The 27,611-nt window shown below is 38.4% G+C and overlaps 2 protein-coding genes across 2 annotated transcripts; one reads left to right on the top strand and one right to left on the bottom strand.

Annotated features, from left to right (window-relative positions):
- Positions 1–300: 300 nt before the first annotated feature.
- LOC5509872 (sec1 family domain-containing protein 2) lies at positions 301–27,425 on the top strand. Its single transcript, XM_048722558.1, has 17 exons — positions 301–515; positions 3,325–3,555; positions 3,988–4,128; positions 4,881–4,958; positions 11,631–11,762; positions 13,031–13,203; positions 13,699–13,795; positions 14,991–15,118; positions 15,719–15,836; positions 18,354–18,439; positions 18,997–19,096; positions 19,719–19,779; positions 20,237–20,336; positions 22,689–22,749; positions 23,109–23,203; positions 23,598–23,730; positions 26,697–27,425. Exons 1-17 carry the CDS (start codon positions 333–335, stop codon positions 26,784–26,786), a joined length of 2,007 nt encoding a protein of 668 aa, XP_048578515.1. The 5' UTR covers positions 301–332; the 3' UTR covers positions 26,787–27,425.
- On the bottom strand, positions 22,534–26,444 carry LOC5509871 (tachylectin-2). Its single transcript, XM_001630303.3, has 2 exons — positions 26,323–26,444; positions 22,534–24,634 (listed from the first exon to the last, which is right to left on the bottom strand). The coding sequence occupies exon 2, from the start codon at positions 24,628–24,630 to the stop codon at positions 23,902–23,904; it is 729 nt and encodes a 242-aa protein (XP_001630353.2). The 5' UTR covers positions 24,631–24,634; positions 26,323–26,444; the 3' UTR covers positions 22,534–23,901.
- Positions 27,426–27,611: the final 186 nt, after the last annotated feature.

Here is a 27,611-nt window from a genome sequence, read left to right as displayed (position 1 = left end):
GGGGAGTATGCCATGTTCCTAAGAAAAGGCCCCTCATTTTTCAATTCTCCATTACGAAACAAGTAAAAAGATTAATTCTGAGTCATATTACACTCATTTGAACCTTTCTCCCAAGTTGAATTCCTTCTGCGTCCTGTGCGGTATACAGGATAATAACAAGTACGTAATATTGTATATGTTCTTACGTGTATTTCAAGTAACAACAATAATAATAGCTTAATAAAATGCCGAACGAAATAAACGGAATTCAATTCTGTTCTGTTGGGTTTCCTGTGTCTTAAAGCCCCAAAATATATACCTAAGGCCTGAGACTGAATCAGCGCAAATTCAAGATGGCTGCCGGTGTGGACATAAATCGCTCTATTTCTTCCGTGTGGCAAAAAATCCTTACCGTTGTTAATAACGCGTTAGTTTACTTAGATGATCCTGCTGCCGAGTTATTACACTGGTCTGGAAATGTCGCAAGCGTAATCGAAGCTGGAGCCCTAGCAATACACGACCTTTCTTCCAGACGAGTAAGTGAAATATTCTTTGTTTTTGTGACGTTACAGTTTCTCGTTCTTCGCATTCCTGAAGGAATGTTCTCTAGTCACAAGTTTGGTTGTTTTATATATAATTTCGTGGTTTGTTTCTAATGAATCAGACAGCTTTGAAGCTTTTTTTCTCTTAGCATACCTGCCAACCCACAGACTTGAAAAACCGGGAGATTATTTTAGGGGGGGGGGGGGGGAGGGGAGGGGGTACGGGATGAAGGTGGGGGGGATTAGCAAATCACAAGAGTTTTGCTCGAAGATGTGTGTGTTCTTTTGTTCTCTTATTGTTTTTGTGTAAACGAAAGAAAAAATGATGAGTAAAATAAGTCTGTTTTTACAGAAATTCATTCAACTTTGTAACAAATATTCTGAATAATATATTCAATCAATATTACGCTTGTACAATCTCAGTTTATATCTATTTGATAAAATATGATAAAATGGCGAAAACTTTGATCGAAATTTCCCCCTTCGAAATTACTTGTGTTGCAATTACTTTTTGGTAAAATACTAAGATTGACTGGACTAATGGTTCGATGTCAAGGACATCAATTTCAACTACTTTTCGAAAGGCCAGCATTTTTATTCCATCGTATCCTGACCACAGAGCGCCTAAAAATTCTCTTTGATGAGCCTTGAAGTTTGCATTGTGGCCAGCATGATTTACAACTTACAAACTCGCGCGAAAACGGCTCCAAAGTATGAGCCAATTTCTCAACAATTTGCACGAAAATGGTAAAACTTGATTGGTCGATATATGCAAACATTTTGGTGTTGCGGTAGTCCTGTGGTCTACAAGAAACGCCTGCAGAAGGCTCATTGATTATTTAGATCTTAAGGTCTTGGTAAAGGTAAAATTTGACACCACTGTTTGTTTTTGTGTTTTTTGTAAAACCTGTATTAATAGTTCTTAAACTTTATTTTTGCAAAAAATTTTTTTCAATAAATCACATTCTAAGACGGCTAAATTGGGCCTTTGCTGTTTTCCGTGACCTGTTGACTGTGAATTCACGCCAAATCTTTGACTTTTCTAGCATATTATTTTTAGGCAAGAACTCGAGCTTGTTGGGCGTAACCTTGCGACAGGTTTTAAAATATTGCATTCACATTTTCGGGATCTGATACATAATAGATAATTATGCCATGTCATAAAGTGTGTAACAAATTTTTGATTTTCGACTGAAGGAAGCTTCTTTAGCACTTTTCGTCTCCAAATTTCGCCAGAAATGAGAGTTCCAACTTTGATTCGTGATATTTTGTTGACAGTGTCAAATAACAAAAAGTCCTCAACACTTTGGTAGATCATCTATCTGTCATTGAGATGCAATTACGTGCAAGTGCATGCGCAATAACGCGAAGGTGCATTATGCTCTAGAGTAAACTCTGACTTTTAAGTTTGAGGCCTCAAAACTTAAACATGGAATTAGCTATTGCAAAAATAAAACTTGCAGGAGATAATTCAATCTTTTATTTGATATATAGTTTGTACATGTAGTGAAAATTGCGGCGCGACAATATTTTTTTTTTTTCGGCGGACACGTCATTTACCTTTACCAAGACCTTTTAGTTAAAAAAAAAAACAACTGAAAACGTCATAACTTGGATAGAAACTACAGCATAAGAATTGCTGAACTTTGTGGCTAGGATCCAACTTTTACTTCAAAAACAAATAGACTGATTAAAATTTGGTCATAAACCGGGAGATTTAAGGTAAAACCGGGAGACCGGGAGATTTTATAAAAAAACGGGAGTTTCCCGGTAAAACCAGGAGAGTTGGCAGGTATGTCTTAGGCTCTTTTTTTTCTTATGACATGTTTTTTTAAGACAATTGAATTAAAAGTACAAATATGTACTGTAGTCAATAGAAGCTGCGTTTCTAATAAGCCTAGAAGGATACAGCTTTGAAGCTTTTTTTTCTCTTGGCCATTTTTTTTCTTATCACTTGGTTTTTTAGACAATTGAATTAAAAGTAAAAATATGTAAGTACACTGTAGTCAATATAAGCTAAGTTTCTAATAAGCCTAGAAGGATACAGCTTTGAAGCTTTTTTTTTCTCTTAGTCTCTTTTTTTTTCTTATGTCATGGTTTTTTTAGACAATTGAATTAAAAGTACAAAAATGTACTGTAGTCAACAGAAGCTGCGTTTCTAATAAGCCTACAAGGATATTCTCAAATACTCATCTAAAAGCAATAAAAAATGGATGGTTTAGTGTGTGTATGGGCCTTGAGAGCAAACGTTATATTTTTTACAGTTTATTGTTTTTCAAGTCCCTAGAAGCTCAGGCTGTCTAATTTAAAGCCCTTGTCAGCCACACCTTTGTTATGGTTTTCAGCGAATATTGGATCATAGAATATAAGAAAAAATCTCAGAATAGCTACCAAAAAAGACCATTAAAATCACATACTTTACTACCAAATTCAATGAAAAATATTGTTAAAACTTCTCCAATTCAGCTGTTGGAAATTGTTGCTTTTTCACACTTAGTACTGTGCTAGGATGACAAAATGGTGGCTGACACATACCATTTAAGTTGTAATTTCCTTAATAACATTAGTTTTCAATCACACATGCATCTTGTGTTTTTTGTGTTTTTGAGTCGCGACTGGTTTCTGATGGTGTAACTCTCTCTTTGATGTTGTTTTGGTTGTGACTGATGTAAAGCCGTGATGGATGTAGAATAGGAAACATTCAAAAGTCATGATTGATATCCACAGCACAGTTGTGACTTATGAGTGGCACAGGGTGCACGTATGACTTAAAACAAGTATTAATTATTTTTCTTGTGTATAGGGTGGCAATGAATCAGAAACCAAAGCTGTATTCATCATTACGACTGTCCTACATGGCGAAACACTAGATGATGTGAGAGCTATTGTCCAGGCCAGTGATTTCCAGCATGTTACTGTACTGTGTTCCGTCCCCGAGAATATAAACTCCTTTGCCAGGCGTAGCAGTGATACCCAGGAAGAGGCTGCTTTTGGGGAACTGTCACAGAAACTTAGAGAATGGATGGGAAATGAGGTTTGTACAATTTGGTTTCAAAGATTTAGCGAAACATAAGAAAGTATGTCAATATGTTTATATGGGCAATATCAACCTTTTTGGGGGAGGAATATACATAAAGGTACTTGTCAAAAATAATGTAGTCACTTTATTTCCAGTGCACATTGGCAGGTATAGCACAGTATAGTGAAGGTGTGAGTAGAAGTATGGGGAACTGGACTCCTTTAAAAACAGATGTCAACCGACTGTAAGAGTGCCTTCGTCTTGTCTTCAAGACTGGGGCTTACTGTATATATTTGGATAGAAGAAAAACAATCTTTAAACACCTTTTACCAATAACAGTTGATAGAATTTTATAGCCTCAAACATAGGACAATACCTGTGGGTATACCGTGTAGTATTATAATATTATGAAAATTAGATGTACTCCTTTGTTTTTATTTGTTCTAGTACTCCACTGTAGATGTCCACCATGTGGCCCTATTTCCTGCTCAAGTTTACCCAGGACTCTTCATTGCTCCAGCATTCTATTCATTTTTCCCTCTCCTCCCGTCAGATGTTCCTCGACTCCAGGGATTTCTCCATAGTACTGTAAGTGCTGTTATATAATACTGTAGAAAATCTAGTCACTCAATAAATGAAATTATAAATGTAAATATTTGATGGGCACAAAATGTTGAAACCAGTCAGTGTACTTTGTATATTATAGTTACTTAACAACATTGGGAACTTTGTTATGGTTAATAGCATTGTTGAAATGATGGAATAGAGTTAATGAACAAAATTGGGATTTGTCTTGCTCATACACTGGTTATTCAATAATGACAGACAACGTTTAAACTTGAGGATTAAGTCTTAGAATAATGACAAGAGGCATTTTCTTAAATAAATCCCAAGGGTTCAAGCTTGTATTGTCATGCTCTGCACTAACCAGAGTATCAGGTAATTTTTGTTTTAATTGGAAAAGAAAAGGTACTTCAAAATGGTCAAATAAAGGCCTGACACCCAGGTTAGCATTGCACAAACATTTTTTTCAGAATTCACCTAAAAGTCAAGCTATGATTACCGCAGTGTCACTTTTTTTAAGAATAATGACAAGAGGCATTTTTTTTAAATAAATGCAAAGGGTTCAAGCTTGTATTCTCATGCTCTACACTAGCCTGAGTATCAGGCAATTTTTGTTTCAATTGGAAAGGAAAAGGTACTTCAAAATGGTAATATAAGGGCGTGACACCCACGTTAGCATTTCACAAACATTTTTCAGAATTCACCTAAAAGTCAAGCTACGATTACCGTATTGTCACTTTTTATACACTATGGGTACTAAACATTGTTTTTTGTAGGGTGAGAAAAAGGTGTTTAATAATCTGAGTGAGATAGAGATGACTTCACTTCCACATAATCTACAGCTGAAAATTAAGGTACCAGGAACAAAGTCCTGAACAAAAACTTTTTACATATTTTATAAACACCAAAAGTAAACTCTCCATTTCTCCATTTCCAAGATATATGCATGGGTTCAGTATTTTAAAGAGCTAGCAAATGACACTACCTGGGTTTGAAATATATGGAGAAATATACAACTACAACTTTGGTACTTTGGTACTTCCCTACTTGGGTATGAACAGGGGTGTAGCCAGGGGGGGGGGGGGGGGGGTGGGGGCCCAGGGGGCCAGGAAGAAAATGCCTTGAAAGGGCATTTTGGGCCCCCTCCTGTAAAAAATCCTGGCTATGCCGCTGATGAAAGATTGTATGGGAGAATTTTACTTCTGGGGTATGAAAGATTGTATTTAAGATTGTATTTTACTACTCGGGTATGGAATATTGTATGGAAGATCCTCACTGCTTGTGTATGAAAGATTATGTATGGAAGATCTTTAACACTTTCCCATTTAAAAATGTACTTTCCCATTTAAATGTGTACTTTTGCGAGAGCGTTGTTTTCACGTCCTCAAACCGCGGGTCAACCAATCAGAGACCGTCACTTCAATAGCCTTAATTCAACGCGTCTGGAAAACGCCAGTCAGCCAATGAAATGATCTTGAAATTTGAGCCTTCGTGATTCCGCGTTCTTCCACGCGACCTGACCAATCACACTGAATCATTCTTATCCCGCAAAAAGGGCAATACAAATAGCCTTCTGTCAACAGATGCAGATTGCCGGTGATAACGATAATTAACGCGGACTAGGGGTCAGAAGAGATCAAATGGAGAAGATGACTTTAGAAAATAAAAGGAGTAGCCTTCAAAACTGTACCCGAACTTTAACAAGTCATTAAACAAGCTATTTCTAAAACCAACACCAAGGACACTCGAATTGGCTTACCCTAGTAATGACCTTTTTCTTCTTTGCACAGCTCTCCCAGAATCTCTTTTCGCTATACCAAATATGTCATGTCTTTCTGTGAACAATTCACCAAGTGGGTATTTTTAGTGTTCCCAGGTCGGACTAATCATACTTGATCTCAATGAACCAAAGACTTGTGATGGCGCGAAACGAAATTGGCGCCCTTTTAGTCCCGTTGGCTCGAACACGGCTGTATCCAGCCCAAATTTGTCTGCCATCCAAATCAAATATTGTTCTTTTTGCCATCGGTTTCATCCAAGAATGACCCATTCGTATTGTTCTCATTATAAAAAGATGCAGGAGAGAAATCTTCTAGCTCACGCTGCACATGATGCCGTGTAACACGAGATCTCAGGGTATGGAATGAATTGATAAACAATTTACTGTTTCAACAGATTCGGATTATACAGCAAATCAAAGTGCGTTTTCGAACGCAGAACGTGCAATCTGTAATATAGGTGAACTCGAAAAATACCACCGTGTTTCGAAGCAATCACATACGAAAAACCCCTTTAATAAAGCAAACCTCTAACTACTGAAACATCTCACCGAAAAGTGAAAGAGGAAGATAGTATACAACATCATCATTTATTACAAGGAGAACGAATAAAAGCCAATCACATTCCCAATCAGTGCGTTTGCAGACGCAACGAGTGTCTAGGATCGATTTACAAAAATACATAGGCATGGAAAGCCGGTAAAAATTTTAGTGTACTATGTATCTAAAGTGACTAGCCTTTAAACAATATATCGGCGTTTTCTTACTTTGTAAGTCAAGCAAGCAAAATGTTTTCTTCATTTCACAGAGATTGGACATAGCCATGCGTTATATTTTCTTCTCAATAGACACTCAAGAGTAGGCTTTAAAAACAAACCGGAAACTGTGCGTTTTAAAGACGCAGGCTAGTCAATAGTGTGAAAGAATCTAATTTTCGGTACGAGAAACACATTATGGCGTTTGTAATTGGTTGTTAGAAGACGAGGTTGATAAAACTTTCTTATTCAAACATCAAAAGCAAGCTGTTATAAGTTGATTTACGTCTAGTTATGTGCTTTGGGAAAGCACCCGACTCCGGGACAGATGGAGCACCAAAGGTTGAGCTCTCTGTTGGTGGTCATATGATATGATTAACAAACTGCTATCTTGTAAGCTAGGAGATAAGGCCCGAGCTAGGGAGCTTTGCTCTTTGCACACAAGCATTCCAAGCACCAGTCGAGCAAAAGAGCGCATCAATATAATTCTAGAGAAAAATCAAAAGATTTGAACAGATAATCTGTTTAAAAGAATTTAGCCTATTATCATCCTACAGTATCGTAGATTCATGCATAGGGACAGTCGGATATTACAGCTTGGTGTTACATTTTTTCAACTTGACAAAGTTAGCACGTGGGAGCCCCAGCACATATACCCGCGGCTATTTACTCAAGTTGTGGTTGCTTCGAAACATGATGGTATTTTTCGAGTTCACCTATATTACAGATTGTACGTTTCTGCGTTCGAAAACGCACTTGCTACGTTTTGATTTGCTGTATAATCAGAATCTGTCAATATTTAATTGCAACAACAGCAAATTGTTTATCAATTCATTCCATACCCTGAGATCTTGTGTTACACGGCATCATGTGCAGCGTGAGCTAGAAGATCTTTTTATAATGAGAACAATACGAATGGGTCATTCTTGGAGGGAACCAATTGCAAAAAGAACGTGCAATCTGTAATATACGTAAGGGGTAACGATGGGTACCTTAAAATTTCGAAAACCTCGCAAAAATTTCGCAAAGTCTCGGAATCTCGGCGTTTTTACGGAAGTCTCGAAGTCTCGTTTTTCCCCACGACATTTTAGGATCTTGGAGCCTCTTTTTGTACCACGTTCTCGGAGTCTCTGTTAAACGCGATCTGTTTTATGTTGTTACTGCTAAGGGTTTCCCTCTTTTTCGAGTCTCGAGTCTTAAGCCTTTCCGCTCTAGCTATTCTTTTTCAACTAATGTTTATGACATACCTCGAGCAAGTTATCTGATGTCCGAACACAAGCTAGTAAAAGCTCGGACACGGATTCCGAAATTTGACTTAAAGTCTCGGGCTCGGATTCTAAAACGCGGTCTCGGCGCCTCGGCAAATCTCGAACTTACTCATCGCTACCCCTAAAAGGGGTCTCTAGAACGCGCCAACATCCCAGAACATCGGCTTTATTCTCAGAGCGTATTGTTCACTGTTTATTGGCAACAAAATGTCTAGTTCTCGGATAAACAACTACTTTTGGAAAATAGTAATCTGGCGGTGTTTAAAGTTTGCGAGGATATAATATTTTCACTGGCTTTCCATGCCTATATCTGTCTCTTGATCTCGTGCTTGCATGAATATCTAGACCGTTGCATTTTCGAACGCACTAATAGACATGCGATTGGTTTTATCCTAAGGGATAAATTACTTGACATTGTTATTTATACCCTGCTTATACTCAAGCTCACCAAACTATAGACAAAAATGCTCAATGAAATAAATTGTAGTCCACTACTTTGAATGTAAACCCAGGAAGGTGACATGAATGTAGGAAATATTATGAACTTATACCCAAAATTAAGCAAACCAAAAGCACATAACTAGCTTTAAAGACGTAAATCAACTATAAATCAACTAATAACAGCTTGCTTTGATGTTTGAACAAGAAAAATTATATCATGTTCTTACAAGCAATTACAAGCGCCATGTGTTTCTTGTACCGAAAATTAGATTCTTCTACACTATTGACTAGCCTGCGTCTTTAAAACGCACACTTTCCGGTTTGTTCGGGCCTTATCTCCTAGCTTACAAGATGGCAGTTTTTTAATCATATCATATGACCACCAACAGAGAGCTCAACCTTTGGTGCTCCATCTGTCCCGGAGTCGGGTGCTTTCCTAAAGCACATAACTAGACGTAAATCAACTTATAACAGCTTGCTTTTGATGTTTGAATAAGAAAGTTGTATCGACCTCGTCTTCTAACAACCAATTACAAACGTCATAATGTGTTTCTCGTACCGAAAATTAGATTCTTTCACACTATTGACTAGCCTGCGTCTTTAAAACGCACAGTTTCCGGTTTGTTTTCAAAGCCTACTCTTGAGTGTCTATCGAGAAGTATAACGCATGGCTATGTCCGATCTCTGTGAAATGAACAAAACATTTTGCGTGCTTGACTTACAAAGTAAGAAAACGCCGATATATTGTTTAAAGGCTAGTCACTTTAGATACATAGTACACTAAAATTTTTACCGGCTTTCCATGCCTATGTAGCTTTGTAAATCGATCCTAGACACTCGTTGCGTCTGCAAACGCACTGATTGGGAATGTGATTGGCTTTTATTCGTTCTCCTTGCAATAAATGATGATGTTGTATACTATCTTCCTCTTTCACGTTTCGGTGAGATGTTTCAGTAGTTAGAGGTTTGCTTTATTAAAGGGGTTTTCCGTATGTGATTGCTTCGAAACACGATGGTATTTTTCGAGTTCACCTATATTACAGATTGCACGTTCTGCGTTCGAAAACGCACTTTGATTTGCTGTATAATCCGAATCTGTTGAAACAGTAAATTGTTTATCAATTCATTCCATACCCTGAGATCTCGTGTTACACGGCATAATGTGCAGCGTGAGCTAGAAGATTTCTCTCCTGCATCTTTTTATAATGAGAACAATACGAATGGGTCATTCTTGGATGAAACCGATGGCAAAAAGAACAATATTTGATTTGGATGCAGACAAATTTGGGCTGGATACAGCCGTGATCGAGCCAAGCCACGGGACTAAAAGGGCGCCAATTTCGTTTCGCGCCATCACAAGTCTTTGGTTCATTGAGATCAAGTATGATTAGTCCGACCTGGGAACACTAAAAATATCCACTTGGTGAATTGTTCACAGAAAGACATGACATATTTGGTATAGCGAAAAGAGATTCTGGGAGAGCTGTGCAAAGAAGAAAAAGGTCATTACTAGGGTAAGCCAATTCGAGTGTCCTTGGTGTTGGTTTTAGAAATAGCTTGTTTAATGACTTGTTAAAGTTCGAGTACTATACGTAGTTTTGAAGATGTAAGGCTACTCCTTTTATTTTCTAAAGTCATCTTCTCCATTTGATCTCTTCTGACCCCTAGTCCGCGTTAATTATCGTTATCACCGGCAATCTGCATCTGTTGACAGAAGGCTATTTGTATTGACCTTTTTGTGGGATAAGAATGATTCCGTGTGATTGGTCAAGTCGCGTGGAAGAACGCGGAATCACGAAGGCTCAAATTTCAAGATCATTTCATTGGCTGACTGGCGTTCTCCAGACGCCTTGAATTAAGGCTATTGAAGTGACGGTCTCTGATTGGTTGACCCGCGTTTTGAGGACGTGAAAACAACGCTCTCGCAAAAGTACACATTTAAATGGGAAAGTACATTTTTAAATGGGAAAGTGTTCTTTACTTCTTGGGTATGAAAGATTGTATGGAAAATCTTTACTTCTTGGATATGAAAGAAGATCTTTACTACTTGGGTATGAAAGATTGTATGGAAGATCTTTACTTCTTGGGTACGAAAGATTGTATGAAAGATCTTTACTTCTTGGGTATGAAAGATTGTATGGGAGATCTTTACTTCTTGGGTATGAAACATTGTATGGAAGATCTTTACCTCTTGGGTATGAAAGATTATGTATGGAAAATCTTTACTTCTTGGGTATGAAAGATTGTATGGGAGATCTTTACTTCTTGGGTATGAAACATTGTATGGAAGATCTTTACTTCTTGGGTATGAAAGATTATGTATGGAAAATCTTTACTTCTTGGGTATGAAAAATTGTATGGGAGATCTTTACTTCTTGGGTATGAAACATTGTATGGAAGATCTTTACTTCTTGGGTATGAAAGATTATGTATGGAAAATCTTTACTTCTTGGGTATGAAAGATTGTATGGGAGATCTTTACTTCTTGGGTATGAAACATTGTATGGAAGATCTTTACTTCTTGGGTATGAAAGATTATGTATGGAAAATCTTTACTTCTTGGGTATGAAAGATTGTATGGAAGATCTTTACTACTTGGGTATGAAAGATTGTATGGAAGATCTTTACTTCTTGGATATGAAAGAAGATCTTTACTACTTGGGTATGAAAGATTGTATGGAAGATCTTTACTTCTTGGGTACGAAAGATTGTATGAAAGATCTTTACTTCTTGGGTATGAAAGATTGTATGGGAGATCTTTACTTCTTGGGTATGAAACATTGTATGGAAGATCTTTACTACTTGGGTATGAAAGATTGTATGGAAGATCTTTACTTCTTGGGTACGAGAGATTGTATGGAAGATCTTTACTACTTGGGTATGAAAGATTGTATGGAAGATCTTTACTACTTGGGTATGAAAGATTGTATGGAAGATCTTTACTTCTTGGGTATGAAAGATTGTACGGAAGATCTTTACTTCTTGGGTATAAAAGATTGTATGGAAGATCTTTACTTCTTGGGTATGAGAGATTGTATGGAAGATCTTTACTACTTGGGTATGAAAGATTGTACGGAAGATCTTTACTTGTTGGGTATGAAAGATTGTATTGAAGATCTGTACTTCTTGGGTATGAAAGATTGTTTGAAAGATCTTTACTTCTTGTGTATGAAAAATTGTATGGAAGATCTTTACTTCTTTGGTATGTTATATGGAAGATCTGCACGGTATCCAAGATCCTTTGTACGGAATGTTTTTTTGAATGATCCTTTTGTATGTTCCAGATGTTTGCATCAGGACTAAGCAGCATGTTTGAGCTTCTTGAAGTCAGTGAGGACTGCTATGGCATGGGATATCTTAGCAAGCTTATCGCCTCTGAATTAGCTAACATACCATCTGCTAGGGGGCGCAGAAAGGTGAGCATTATGATGACAGAGCCAAAAAATGGCAGGAAATTTTCCAATTCTCAACATATAAGCTCAAGATTCTGCATACAAGGAGTTCCTCTGACCAAAAGCTTAATTCCAAATTTTAAAGAAATTTAGATATAAGCAAGCAAAGTTAATTTCTGATCAGAGCCCGACTTCTCCCAAATAACGGGGAGAATTCATACTTTGAACATTTGAAAATTGCACTTCAAGCCTCATATCTCGAAGATGAATCCATAAGAAAAAAAAACACTTTTTGAAATGTTGGTTTACATAACATAAGGAACCTCTATGCAAAAAGTCAAGCTTACCAAAGTTAACCAAACCTTATGTTGGTAAAACTTGCCATTTTTTTTGCTCTGTCCTTTATGACATGACCCAAAGGGGTGGGACGTAGCTGGGGCTCTCTCATAGATAAACTAAGATAGGGCTCTTAAAAGTACAAACAAGGTCGGGCTTTTAGGGTGGGCTCTTCAGGAACAAAAAAGAAGATAGGCATTTGCAGGGAAAGAATACAAGATGTGGCTCTGACAAGGGTAAAAAACAAGATGGGGCTCCCACAAAAAAAACAAAAATATGGAGCTTCTAAGATGTGTCCCCGAAGGTTTTGCTCTCGTAGGCACAAGGGCTCTCATAGGGGCGTAAATAAGACAAAGTTCTAAAGGGTGCAGAAAAGGTTTGTGGCTCTCACAGTGGCGCTTTGATATGTGCATTTAGGTGGGGCTCTCACGGACATAATCAATGTAAGGGCTCTTCAGGTAGGTGGTATAACTAGAAAGACTACAGGTAAGCTATCGGAAAACTAGATGGTCTTCGTAGGCGTGGTGTAGACAAGGTATGAATCAACACAAGGTTGAAAAGGTATGTTAAACGCCTCTGTGAAACAGAGTGGTTGCGCTGTGGTTTTGAGTGTTAGCCCTTTGTCGGAGCAAAATAAACTGAGTTAAGTTACTTTTGCTCTGACGAAGGGCTAACACTCGAAATGTCAGCGCAACCACTTTGTTTCACAGAGGCGTTAAACATACCTTTCCAACCTTGTGTTGATTCATACCTTCTCTTCAGGTAGGGTTCTCACTGTGAAATTAATTGATAGCTGAGGCTTTTTAATCGGCTTGTGGCGTGGTGCTCTCATAGGAAGGTATACAAGTTCCACTCCCAAAGGTACACAAACAAGTTGGGACTCTTATTTGGGAACTAAAGGCTTTTATTGGTACACACCCCCTTTTTGGTTCTAAGATAAAATCCATTTGTTGCAGACGGCGACTGGGCGTGCATCCCTGGTCCTAATGGACAGGACGCTGGACCTTGTAGGCCCATGTGGACACTCAAGCGACACCTTGGCTGACAAGGTTATCCAGCTATTGCCAAGGTTACCAGGCCATCAAAGTGATGTCACAGTTGACATGTCGACTCTCTGTTCTGCTGGCAGGTGAGAGAGTAAAACAGAAAAAATAAATGATGGTTTCATTATATGTGCAAAGCTTTGCAATAGGGCGAGTTGAACTCTCATTTCTTTGTACCTTTTTGAAATATATTAACGCTGGTAGATATTAACGTCTATGTACTCGTATCAAATTTTGGACATCTTGTGTCAAAACAAGTGAAATTAATGCGAAAATTTAGCAGATCCTGAAACACAACAGAATTTCTCTGTTTGCAGCTCTTGGAAAAAAAGTCAATCAATACTTTTCCTAAGACGAGGGATGACGAGTCAGATCAAAAAGACAATTAAACACTATGTAAAACATTTTATTAGTAAACAGTATTGTTTTCAGTTGTTGATTGTTTTTGGTCTTTGATAAGATTCAATTTTAATTAATGTTTACTAAGTCTTACTTAGTTAAAGTATATTTATTAACATGGATTTTTTAAATTCATATTGATTATGTGAAGCTTTTAATAATAAGGTATATTTTGTTGTAAGTGTGACACCTAGCAGTCTCGCCCCAGGCTGTTTGGCACATGCACATGACCAGTCTGTACAAGCACTGCTCAACTCCTTATTCACCAAGAGACAAAAGGTAAAAAGACTGCACTCCTGAATAGCCCAGGCTGGTCATTCGAATACACATAATCAGGGACATTGCCAGATTGCGACAAAGGGAACTGTGCCCCTCCTTTTTAGCAGCAAATAATCCCGTTTAGTAGCATATAATCCCGTTTAGTAGCATATAATTCCGTTTAGCAGCATATAATCCCGTTTAGCAGCATATAATCCCGTTTAGCAGCATATAATCCCGTTTAGCAGCATATAATCCCGTTTAGCAGCATATAATCCCGTTTAACAGCATATAATCCCGTTTTGCAGCATATAATCCCGTTTAGTAGCATATAATCCCGTTTAGCAGCATATAATCCCGTTTAGTAGCATATAGTAAGCATATGGGGCACAATTTGAAATTATAAAAATATCTCAAGAAGAGGTTATTGCACCTGATATTTTAATACATAAATGCACATACAATCATTATATGTGACCCTGCATGGGAAAACGTATAATAACGACTTTCCCTTGTTTCGACCAAAGCCGTTTAATGAGCGTTTAAACGCGCGTCAGAAAAGTCGTTTAAACCCGTCAAAAAGTAGTCCTCATTAATTTTGAAGGCGTTTAAACGGGTGCAAAAGACGTTTAAACAGGACGCAAAATCGTTAAAAAATACTCTTCGGAAGACGAGTGGGAAGTCGTTTATTTTTAGCTTGTAATTTTGTCGGAACACAAGCGCCGTACAGCTATGACGAGATTTGCATACGCTACACTAATGATACTGTTACTAAAATTCCATAAAGAGTCCAATAACACTCGGGGCACTTGTTTATTTTTGGGGGCTTTGGGAGGGAGGGGGGGGGGGGGCGCTTATTCGAGGGAGGGAGCCTTTTTTATTTCGGTAGAAATACCAGCTTCTAAATCGATTGAGAACAAAACTTATTTGCGATAACTGAAACTACAGTAAGTAAGACGACTGAAAAAAATTGTGCTCCTATTGATTTAGAAGGGGTTATTAATATACCCGTGTTTGATTGTGATAATGTAATAATAGTAGCTAATAATAATTCGAATTAAAAAAAAAAGGTCGAGGAGGCCTGGGGAGCGCTCATTAGGGGGGGGGGGGGTGGGGTGGCTATTTTAAGGTGGGTTTTTTTTTTCGAGTCAATAACGGTATTTTACTTAATGCAATTATTACAGAATTATCATTTTGCTTCTTCTCCTTTTTGTAGGATAGCCTGAATGAGATCGCACGCCATCTCAATGATGCACTCTCCAAGGAGTCGGTTTCACCCATTTCCAGAGGATCCCCGGGAAAAGTCAACTCAGAGCATCTTCATAGCCTTGCACAGAAGTTCAAGTAAGTACTTAGTCAAGCTTCAATCGTGTTTCAAACTCGATCAAACCGATGCCCAACATTCATCTTTGTTATGCGCTGTCCAGCCATTTAGCAGGATAATTGGAACAAAGAAAATATTGTGGAGAGAAATCGGTGGTAGAGGCTCCTTTTTAGAAGACGGTTTTTCCCTGTATCCTTCTTTTATCCTGCTTGCCCAAGGGACAGATGTAGCCTCAAATCCAAGATGGCAACCGATTAGCTGGCATGCTCCATTGGCTGCAAGTAGGCTAAATCTAAGATGCTGTATGCCACTTTTTTATCTTTGTGTTACTCAACTGTTTGCTGTTTGTACTCTTACGGCATGTACCACAGTGCTATGCCCTCCCATCTTTTAGCTAAACTTCAGAACACCCGTTAACTAATTTGCATATTCCTTGTATATACTGGCTCGTTCTATAGAAATCGAGGTGTAAAGTCATTGTGAGCTCATTGTGGACGGGTATTCTGATGTTTCTCCTAATGCTTATTATTGATGTTACTTATTTCTAAAAATGCTGACGCTATTATTACAGGGCTTTGTACTTGCTATTGACTTTAACCCACTGGCTTTTTGTCTTTCAGAGGCCAGCCAAAAGCGTTCAAGTCTTGCAGTGGCTTACTCCAGATAGCTATGGCAGCCGTTAGTGCGCTAAAACATAAAAACTTAGAGCATATGGAAGATCTACTTAGTAACGAAAAAGTAAGTGGAGGATCATATGGAGGTAACGGTGGAGAATTAAGGCAATATGGAAGTTCTTCTATGTAGACGAAAACGTAATTGTAGGAATTGTTCCCTCAACCATGAGCACCATAGGAACTTATACAAAGCATGGCATATTGTCTTCCATGTTTTTCCTGAAAAAGGGCTGCATCACAAGAAGTTATTTTTCTTGTAAAAGGGCTGCATCACAAGGAGTTATTTTTCTTGTAAAAGGGCTGCATCACAAGGAGTTATTTTTCTTGTAAAAGGGCTGCACCACAGGGGGGTATTTTTCTTGTAAAAAGGCTGCATCACATGGGGGTATTTTTCTTGTAAAAGGGCTGCATCACATGGGAGTATTTTTCTTGTAAAAGGCTGCACCACAGGGGGTATTTTTCTTGTAAAAGGCTGCACCACAGGGGGTATTTTTCTTGTAAAAGGGTTGCATTACAAGAAGTTATTTTTCTTGTAAAAGGGCTGCACCACAGGGGGGGTATTTTTCTTGTAAAAGGGCTGCACCACAGGGGGTATTTTTCTTGTAAAAGGGTTGCACCACAGGGGGTATTTTTCTTGTAAAAGGGCTGCATCACAGGGGGGAATTTTTCTTGTAAAAGGGCTGCACCACATGGTGGTATTTTTCTTGTAAAAGGGCTGCATCACAGGAAGTTAGTAAAGTGCCTGACGAGTATCTTGGTTTCGTCTGTAGGCAAAGACAGTAAACTAAAGAAAGATTATTAGCCGACCCACAAAATAATTTTCTCCTGAAATCCACGAAGTCATTCTTTTCATCAATTATATGAATTTATTTCCTCGTAGGAATTAAAACGCTTTTGGGACCTCAATACGTGCAAAAGAGAATAATAAATTTACATTATTCAAGTACTTATTCCTTCTTAAACACTGAATTATATAGGATTGTTCATTAATATATGTTTCGGGAACTGGCTATTCCATAAATACTGTTTAAATGGTTTATAGTGTATGTTTATTGAAGCAAGTTACAAGGTTACTGGAATTATATATTTAGGTTCTTTGCTTTAGGAATGTTCAAGACTTGAGTACGTCATATTAATGAATCATTTCTTTAAATATTGAATATATTGATATAAAGGAAGTCTTTAATTTTTTGCTATTAAAATAGCAATGTCTGAAGTTCTATTTTCCTGTTAGGGTTACTCAATGTTTATATGATTGATGGCTCTTTCCTGAGGGGGTGGTCCACGGGGACAATATCCTTGAATGCCACCACGATTGGCCACAGATCAGGCCCCAGTTCCTCCTCAATCTGTCTGATGTCCTCCAAGGTCCTTCCTTGATAGAAGGTCCAGCAAGCTAACGCCTCCATGGTCCTAGCGAACTCCTCCTTGCTCAACTCCTCTTCATTGTCTTCACCCCTTTCACTGTCGTCTTTGTCAGTGAGGGGGACATTAGTAGTAGCGTCCTCTTCATCGGAAGAGCTTTCCTCGTGACACATGCCCAGTTTGTCGTTTTGTGCCTTCCTGGTGGATTCGACATCTTTATTTACCTCAGTTGGCAAGACAATTGTGTCCAAATCTTTTGCCTCTTGTTGTAATTCAGCAATATTGTAAGGTACCTCATCTTCCTTGACTGATTCCTTGTCGCTGATAAAGGCTCCTTTGGTTTTATCAGCTTCATTGTTTTGTTTTTCGTATTTGGCATCAGTGGCTTTGTCGATATCATCTCTGGAAACTTCTTTCTTCGTGTCCAGGAGGTTACCTGTCGTTACCCTCGTCTCGTATTCATCAATGCCTTCGCATGGGATGTCTTTCTTTTTATAAGCAATTTCCTAAAGGGAAATTAACAAACACATATTGAATATATATTTCACTTGTTTGCAAACAGTTGGGCCTAGGACAAACGCCGTTCTTTTTATGAGCCGTTTCAAATGCAAATAAACATAGAACAATCGAATTGGTTTAGTGGCATGAATTTGCATTGGAAACGATACACGTAAAGGACGGCGTCTAAACTAGATCTAAGGCATACGTCGCTTTTTTCATTTAGCGTTCCAGATGCAAATGAACGACTAATGTTTCATGTAAATTTGGATGCATTTCTATTTGGAACGGTACATGAAAAAAACGGCGTTTATCCGGAGTCTTATTGTTTCATGATACATTTAAAAGATGAGCAAGCAGTAAGTAGAGATTTACAAATTTTGAGAAAAATGCGAACCATATTTATCATTACCCATGACGCCTCGCGAGTCATTGCTCACCTTTCTCCCACACCAGTATCTATAGCCAAGGTAACCGAGGGCAACTCCGCCAACAGCTACTGCTCCGATCGCGGCATATTTGAAATAGTCAGGCATTTTTTTTACTAAAGAGTAATCTTCCTGAAATCTCGAAAGAAAGTCTACTTTGGAATCTAGTAGCCTTGTTAATTGTTGTTACTTACTGTGACGTATTAATTAGTCGCGCGCAACCGAGCGAGGCCTGAGATCTGTTTACCCAATGTGGAGAGCTAAACACGTCCCGTGTGTGTTGTTTGTAGGTCCTCCTTATGAACATGGGCGAGGAGGAGTCAGAGAGCATCATCGCCGAGATCCTCGGGCTGCTGAAAACCGAGAAAGTCAAGGAGTACGTGTAATGTATAGATTTAGGCACTGCCTAAAAGCAGCGCCAGCATACAATCAATTTGAGCCATACACCCATTTTCTGTTATTTTTGTTGTTTTTCAGTAAAAGCTCCCAATGGGGGAGAGAGGAGGTTCTGTCTTCTATTAAAAAAATTTAAGCAAATACAGCAAAATTGGTATTTTTTTTATTGTATTTCAAATATAAAACACTATAAGCATAAGCATATCAAGGGATTAAACTATCAAGTGATTTAATTTGCCAGGTCAATGTATAAACGTTTTTTTTAGCAGAAATTTTTATTTATGGCTGAAAACATATTTTAACCTTCTCTTAGTCTTTGAATTGTGCTCTTGTCGTGATGCCGTGTACAAAAAGGTTCATGGACTCACTAGACCCCCATATTAAATCATCAGGCGTTTACGGTACCTGCGCCTATTATTTGTGTGCCAAAACATAAAATACCTTACAAATGCCTTATGTACATCTTTCCCTGTAGATTTGAACTCGTGAATGCTTAGCATATTAACTTTGGTGCTAACCGTGTTCTCCACCTTTTAGGTTGTACAGCCTGGAAGACATTCTTCTACTTGTGGGATTCGTGTATTCTCTACGTGGCGATGAATGCTACGCCTCGCCAGCAGAGGAAGAGCTACTTAAGGTACAGAACAATGACAGCGTGTCCAACGTAAAGGGGTAGCGATGGGTAAATCCGAAACTTGCGCCAAGACCCGCGTTTCAGAATCCGAGCCCGAGACATTTGTCAAAATACAGAATCCGAGCCTGAGCTTGTTTTCGGATAACTTGCTCGAGGTAAGTCATAAACACTAGTTAAAAAAGAATAAGTAGAGTTACAATAAAATCTTGCAGTAGTAGCTAATATTTCTGTTTCTGAAAGGCTCAGGAATCGAAAAAGAAGGGGAAACCGGTGGCATGAGACTCCGAGATCGCGTTTAAAAATACGAAACTCCGAGACCGTGGTTCAAAAAAAAAAAAAATCCGAGGCTTCGAAACCCCTAAAATTTTGAAGAAAAAAAACAGACTTCGAAGTTTTTGCGAGATTTTCGAAATTTCGAGGTACCAAGCCCTCCCCTACATAAAGACAGACAAAAGCAACTAAAACAATAACGAGAGAAACCGAAACATGTTACATAGCGACGGCAACAGTAATTCAATAACGATAACATTACGCCATTTATGAAATAAGAGAAAGCTTGCCTTGTCATCATCATCACCAGTACGAGCAAAAAAATGTGATATTGATTATTGCTCTTCCATTGCAGAAGATTTTAGTAGATTGTCTGTTACGTGGAGATCTGGAATGCACCACTGAAGGATATCTGGGTGAGTCTAGAAATAAATGATTACTTCTGCATTGAAAATCCACTTTTTTCAATATTAAAACGATTCAAATAGTTGATTTTGAGAATTCGCCCCTTAGATACACCTTTTCAAAAAACGTAGGCAGTGCAAACGGCAAATGGCGATTGACAAATGAAGCCGACAGGACCATTGGATCCCAACATATTTAATCCATATTCAGAAAAATATAAATAAGATTAGCCATTAAAAGTAAAATATGTGGTTCTGTCATAGCTTGAGTTTATTAAGCATCTTCATTTTTTTTTACAAATAATTACTACCCATAAGCACCTTTCGGTCGTAGAACTGCCATTTGGCCATTTGCGCTAACATCCTTATTCAAAATAGATGTATAAATATCATTTGTATTCACTTTTTGTGTTACTATATTAGGATCGGACGTCTTTGACTAAAACGAATTTGAAATGTTTTTATACAGGCACAGAGCCGAACGAGAGAAATGTACGTAAAAAAATTGCAGATGCTTTCGAGAAGTTACGCGGGATCGCTGAGGCTCGTAGGGAGCTTCGACAGTTCGGGTAACAAGATTAAACTCAAATACTTACAAAGACACATAGACATAACAAAAATAACACGTTGAACAGGACAGTAGCTTGGCTGCAGTTCAGGTAACAAGATAAAACACAAATACTTACAAAGACACATAGACATGACAAAAATGACACGTTGAACAGGACAGTAGCTTGGCTGCAGTTCAGGTAACAAGATAAAACACAAATACTTACAAAGACACATAGACATCACAAAAATAACACGTTGAACAGGACAGTAGCTTGGCTGCAGTTCAGGTAACAAGATTAAACTCAAATACTTACAAAGACACATAGACATGACAAAAATGACACGTTGAACAGGACAGTAGCTTGGCTGCAGTTCAGGTAACAAGATAAAACACAAATACTTACAAAGACACATAGACATAACAAAAATAAAACGTTGAACACGTTGAACAGGACAGTAGCTTGGCTGCAGTTCAGGTAACAAGATAAAACACAAATACTTACACAGACACATAGACATGACAAAAATAACACGTTGAACAGGACAGTAGCTTGGCTGCAGTTCAGGTAACAAGATAAAACACAAATACTTACAAAGACACATAGACATCACAAACATAACACGTTGAAAAGGAAAATAGCTTGGCTGCAGTTCAGGTAACAAGATAAAACTTAAATACTTACAAAGACACATAGACATAACAAAAATAACACGTTGAACAGGACAGTAGCTTGGCTGCAGTTCAGGTAACAAGATAAAACACAAATACTTACAAAGACACATAGACATCACAAAAATAACACGTTGAAAAGGAAAATAGCTTGGCTGCAGTTCAGGTAACAAGATTTAACACAAATACTTACACAGACACATAGACATCACAAAAATAACACGTTGAACAGGACAGTAGCTTGGCTGCAGTTCAGGTAACAAGATAAAACACAAATACTTACAAAGACACATAGACATCACAAACATAACACGTTGAACAGGACAGTAGCTTGGCTGCAGTTCAGGTAACAAGATAAAACACAAATACTTACAAAGACACATAGACATAACAAAAATAACACGTTGAACAGGACAGTAGCTTGGCTGCAGTTCAGGTAACAAGATAAAACTTAAATACTTACAAAGACACATAGACATCACAAAAATAACACGTTGAACAGGACAGTAGCTTGGCTGCAGTTCAGGTAACAAGATAAAACTCAAATACTTACACAGACACACAGACATGACAAAAATAACACGTTGAACAGGACAGTAGCTTGGCTGCAGTTCAGGTAACAAGATAAAACTCAAATACTTACACAGACACACAGACATGACAAAAATAACACGTTGAACAGGACAGTAGCTTGGCTGCAGTTCAGGTAACAAGATAAAACACAAATACTTACAAAGACACATAGACATGACAAAAATAACACGTTGAACAGGACAGTAGCTTGGCTGCAGTTCAGGTAACAAGATTTAACTCAAATACTTACACAGACACATAGACATCACAAAAATAACACGTTGAACAGGACAGTAGCTTGGCTGCAGTTCAGGTAACAAGATAAAACTTAAATACTTACAAAGACACATAGACATCACAAAAATAACACGTTGAACAGGACAGTAGCTTGGCTGCAGTTCAGGTAACAAGATAAAACTCAAATACTTACACAGACACATAGACATCACAAAAATAACACGTTAAACAGGACAGTAGCTTGGCTGCAGTTCAGGTAACAAGATAAAACACAAATACTTACAAAGACACATAGACATAACAAAAATGACACGTTGAACAGGACAGTAGCTTGGCTGCAGTTCAGGTAACAAGATAAAACACAAATACTTACAAAGACACATAGACATAACAAAAATAAAACGTTGAACACGTTGAACAGGACAGTAGCTTGGCTGCAGTTCAGGTAACAAGATTAAACTCAAATACTTACAAAGACACATAGACATCACAAAAATAACACGTTGAACAGGACAGTAGCTTGGCTGCAGTTCAGGTAACAAGATAAAACTTAAATACTTACAAAGACACATAGACATAACAAAAATAACACGTTGAAAAGGACAATAGCTTGGCTGCAGTTCAGTTCAGTTTACTATTATAAAATACAGGGCCGTAGCAGCCCCCCCCCCCCCTCCCCTAAAAATTATAAGGAAATTACCAGTAGGAGCGTGGCTGTGCCCCGAAATATTTTGTTAAAGTTTCTGTAGTGTGCCCTCCTTTATTCGAGGCCTGTTACGGCACTGAAATAGTATAAAGTTTTGCATAGTTTCATGTACCACTATTTATATCTACGAATTCCATAAAATATGTTCTTCATTTTTCTCCTGTTGTGTTTGTTTTTGGCCAGACGTGTTTACCAGGAAGCAACAGCGATAAAAGAACCCTCCTACCAGCCACTAGTCAAACAGGTAAGTTCTTCTAGGAAGAGTTATGTCTCGAAATTACAATTTAAATACTGCTTTCAAACGTTTCCAGGTAACTCTTGCAACACTTGACTCGATTAGTGTAGAGGTATTATCCAATCAGGTACAAGGTGAAGAGGTATTAACCAATCACGTACAAGGTGAAAAGGTATTAACCAATCAGGTACAAGGTGAAAAGGTATTAACCAATCAGGTACAATGCGTAGAGGTATTGATTTCTGGTAGTCTGCGACGACTAAGAAGTTAAACATAACTACCCTTAAACTTTACATTTTTTATATCTGCGTAAAACTATCCTATCGCCCGAGCCTCTAGCTACGCATCTAACCAGTGGTGTTTCGCAGGTCATAGATGCTATATTTAGCGCTGAGAAACCCGAGCTTGTGGACGTGGAATTCAAATCACATGGTATCAAAGACTTCATCAAGACTGGCTTCAGGTACGGGAATCGCTTTGAACCACAGGGAGCCAAAGACCCACAGGTAGCCAAGGCTACTGTCAATAGTTGTATAAATGAATGTATGGAGATATGTTTGTGCATAAATTGTAAGATATGTAGCTGCAGGCTTTCCTGGTACAATACTTTGGCACATACAAGGAATGTGCCCGATATTGTTAAGTTTGTTGGAGTACAATACAATAGATTATAATAAACTTTTGATGAATGTTTACATTACGTTAACCTTAAAAAAAAAGTTTTCTAATTTATACTTAGTATGACGATGTTAGAGGAATTCTAGTATTTTGATTATTTTGTTTGTTAGTTTTAATCAGATCTTAAGGGGAAGGCATGATCTCTTAGCTGACGGTGCTTTGTCTTTTTCTCTCTGTAGCTTGTTTATGAACGTCAGTAAACCCCGCCCTAACGACCTCCCGCTTCTCGTATTCTTTATCATCGGCGGAGTCACGTGCTCTGAGGTCAAGCAAATTAAGGAAGCTGTGACGTCACATCATCCCAACACACAGGTAGGGCACCAAAAACTCTGCTAACCGCTCGCTACCTTCTCACTTCACCCTAACACACAAGTAGACCACGTTTCACTTATAGGATTAGGGTGACTATAACATAACGACAGAGAATAACAGTAGTCAGTATAATAGCACCGTTTCCATGGCTACCATTTCCATGGTGACATCTTACTTCTGAGGTAGTGGTGATATCAGTAATTTAAACATATGCCAACCACCATGACCAACCATATTCGATTCGTAAGCTAACCAATCAAGTCCAATGGGAGGAGACTTTTTGTAAAAGCTGTCATGCGCACCACATAAGTGACCATTACTCGTGAAAAATAGATGACGGAAGTCTCCCCATAGCTCGCCTTTGAAGAGCGTGGACGAACCCAACCAAGCGTCGTGTCTGTCCTTTGGCGGGTCCCCCTTATGTAACTTGCCATTCACCACACCATATAGCTTTCCCTCTGGGTCAAAGAAGAGGAATTCGAAATCACCCCATCCTTCAGCCCCTAATAGATTGGCAGATCCTAGCCAGTGGTCTTCGTCGCTGGACGGAGGTTCCCTCTTGTAAAGCTTGTCCTCTGTAACTCCATACAACACGCCATGAGGATCAAAGAACAGAAAACGGAACGCACCCCACCCCCCGTCCCCGATCAGCGTTGCTTGCGCGATCCATTCCTCAGCTGATGTTCTGTGAGGGGTCGGTCCTTTATAGAACTTGTCATTCACAACGCCATATAAGGTACCGTCAGGGTTGAAGAGCAGATGGCTAAAGTTTGCCCATCCCTTAGTCCCGATTCGACTAGCTGAGGTCAACCAGCTCGCCTGGGCGCTTTCGGGAGGAGATCCCTTGAAAAGCTCACCATCATAGGAAACCGCAAAAATATAGTTAAAAGGCTCCGTCATGGCGCTGAAACAAGGAAATGAAGTGAAAAAGTGAGATAGCGGAAGGGGCTAGGTGGCGTATCCAGGGATGTTCCGTGATTTCAATCTAGAACTACCCGCTTAAAGCAACAATGTCAACAGTTTACTTCCGGTTGATTACGTAACAATCTCCGATGGTTTTTAACGGAAAACGCCAAAAATATTTCAAAATTGTATAAGCAGTGTGTCTATTGGAAGTTTCTTCAAGGATTTGACTGACAATTTAGAGCAGATGGCCTGTTAAATAGCGCAGATTCTAATAGATTCTTTTATCTCTTGTCGGTTGAGGTTTCCGTCGGCCCTCCGGCAGTAAACTGGTGCGATTGTCGCTTTAAAGAAAGATTGTGAGTTAGCTTAGATGGTGACAATTGAGAGCTTGGATAGCTCCTGGTATAGTCTTCATAAATTTAATCACCCTTTAAAGAAAATAATAGATTCGCCTCTAGGCGTGTCACAATTTACGTTAATAGCAATATCGTTATCATCTTTCTCTTATGCCTGGTGCACACTAGTGACACAACGACATAGGCGCGCGCAATCTCATAACATAACGACATAAACATAATGACATAGAAGAGAAATAAAAGGTTTTTCTTTTATGTCTTTATGTCGGGCTTATGTCTTTATGTTGAACCATTGAACACACTTGAACATACGAACATAAGGGTGCGTGCGCCTATGTCGTTGTGTCACTAGTGTGCGCCAGGCATTACACTTTTTAGGACCCTCTCCCTTTGAAAATACAGTATTAAATTTTCTGATAAATTTTGTAAATATTTTGATGATGGGGTGTAAGGTTTTGCGGCGATGCGTTTTTGCCTTGAATCTGGCGCGGTTTTTCGTATCTTATTTCGCGGTACTGCGGTTTCTCTAGTTATCTCAGTTATTTCTCAGTAATTTACTTATTTTGACGGTTTTGTGGGTTTTGGCGTTTTTCTGTGCGTTTTCTTTGCGGTTTTCGCACCCCCCTTACCCCCCTCTTCGATTTATATTCACAAAATAAATACATTAAATGATGTATTTGCGCCTAAAAATCACAAAACAATTACATTTCCTTTGTGATTCGCGAATGTAAAGAAATTTCTTTTCCATTCCCCTTAATGAAGAACATAGACATTTCAATTTGTTATTTTATAAATTTGAAATGTCACGCAGGAACAATTACGTGACAGAATATATTAGCATATTATAAAAAGGTTACGCTTAATATATTGGATGCTCTTTCGTTCTGGAGGGATTATATGGTCTATCTGGCAGGAAAACAGATACTATTCTTCCCTGGAATATAAATAATTATAAACTTTTTTAGGGAGTTTTTTCGTGATACATGATTTTCAGAAAACCCCTAAATGTTGTGTGCAATCGCTTTATTTTACCATCCATGCACAAGTTTCGCATATTTGTTGATATCTTTAGAACGCTTCGAGTTAGGCGATTTAAATTAGATATCGTACATAGTCTGGTTGAGAAAGCCCCAATAACACTTGGCCTTGTAATTATGAGGTAGCAAGTTGGTTAAAATATCATGTTATGGGTGCTTTTAAGTTTGAATAAAAGCAAGATTTCACACTGTTTATCCACACATACATCCAAGTCTAGAGGGTTTCTATGTCTTCACACAGATTTGCGCTGTTCCTTAGTGTAGTATATTTAAACCACATTTCACGATCTCACCTTATATTGAAGTAAGACTCAAATACAGGGCTTCTGTTTCTCAGCGGCGCTCTTAAATAACCGAGCGATTTTACTGTTACGCTTCACTGATGAACCATTTTAAAAAGAGAGGAGTAAGTACGCAGCTGCTTTGTCTCCTATTATCTTTGTTCTACAAAGTTCTTTTGTCTCTATTCTTCTCGTTCTTTGTGTCAAGGTGCGGATATTGTTTATTTGCCCAATCAAATTGCAGCTTGTAAGAGCTGCGTACTGACCCGGGTGGGGTGGGGCTATAAGTTAGTGTGTCACGCCATGGCAGCCCCCAAATATCCAATCCCTGTGTGTAATTTGTTCACGTTGTCTTATCTACATATTTTTGTTTTCGTATTTTGCAGGTGATTATCGGCAGCACGAGAATTCTTAAGTCAGAAGATGTGTTCCAACAAGTCTTCTGTCAAGACAATCTGTTCCCGTTGCTCAGCTGAACGGTAACATTGAATGGTAACGCTATATGCAGCTTTGTCACGCAAAATCATGACAAGAAACTTTGTTCCCGTTTACTCAACTGAACGGTAACGCAATCTTATGTAACCACGTAACGCAAGACTCGTGACTCCGTGAAAGACAATCTATTCACGTAACGCAGCTGAACGATTCGGAATGAGCCAAAGACGATGGAATATGCATCTGCGTCACGCAAATCTCTCTAGCTGATCGCTGTCTTTTGTTGGTAAAAACATTTTGGTGTCGCTTGTTTTTTGCCTGGTGCTGCCATGTGCCCTCATAAATCTCGAAAGTTGAATCAAGTGTAACGCAATTCAATTTTTTCTTGTCACCTAGTCGAGTCACGCATTGCGATGCGACGATGAGTGACAGCATTGCTTATGTACATTGTTTTGCGATATCCTTTATTTATAACTTAACTTTGAACAAAATTATATAAATATTAAATTCTTTTTTGCGGGAAAATTTATTTATTTCATTTTAGCCGAAGAAGTTTCCGATAAAGATTAAACTTTTATAGTGTTTAACTGATGTAATTTTCTAGGTGTGAATGTAACATTTTAAGTGTGATTCTCGCATTTGTAAATTTTAGTGACAAATAAATTTATAGAGATTGTTCATTTGGTATGAAAAATTTGTTTTTTAATATTGACGTTGGAATGGATGAGGCGAGTGGACCCAACACTATCTTTATCTCATGTTTATCTTCTTAGCTCATTCATTAGCGCCTGCCAAATATGTGTGTTATTGGAGTGAAGAATTACAAGAAAACCTCCTGTGGTATCACCACTTAATGTAGTAACTGC

The sequence above is a fragment of the Nematostella vectensis genome, chromosome 15 (assembly GCF_932526225.1).
Source record: "Nematostella vectensis chromosome 15, jaNemVect1.1, whole genome shotgun sequence".
Classification (NCBI taxonomy): domain Eukaryota; kingdom Metazoa; phylum Cnidaria; class Anthozoa; order Actiniaria; family Edwardsiidae; genus Nematostella; species Nematostella vectensis.
Note: the sequence above shows the minus strand (reverse complement) of the source record. Positions and strands in the feature narration are given on the sequence as shown.

Excerpts from the sequence above, each read along its gene's own strand:
- LOC5509872 (XM_048722558.1), top strand. The coding sequence starts at position 333 with ATGGCTGCCGGTGTGGACATAAATCGCTCTATTTCTTCCGTGTGGCAA. Across the intron at positions 516-3,324 it reads ACGACCTTTCTTCCAGACGA|GGTGGCAATGAATCAGAAAC; the intron begins GTAAGTGAAATA and ends TCTTGTGTATAG. Across the intron at positions 11,763-13,030 it reads CTGCTAGGGGGCGCAGAAAG|ACGGCGACTGGGCGTGCATC; the intron begins GTGAGCATTATG and ends CATTTGTTGCAG.
- LOC5509871 (XM_001630303.3), bottom strand. The coding sequence starts at position 24,630 with ATGACGGAGCCTTTTAACTATATTTTTGCGGTTTCCTATGATGGTGAG.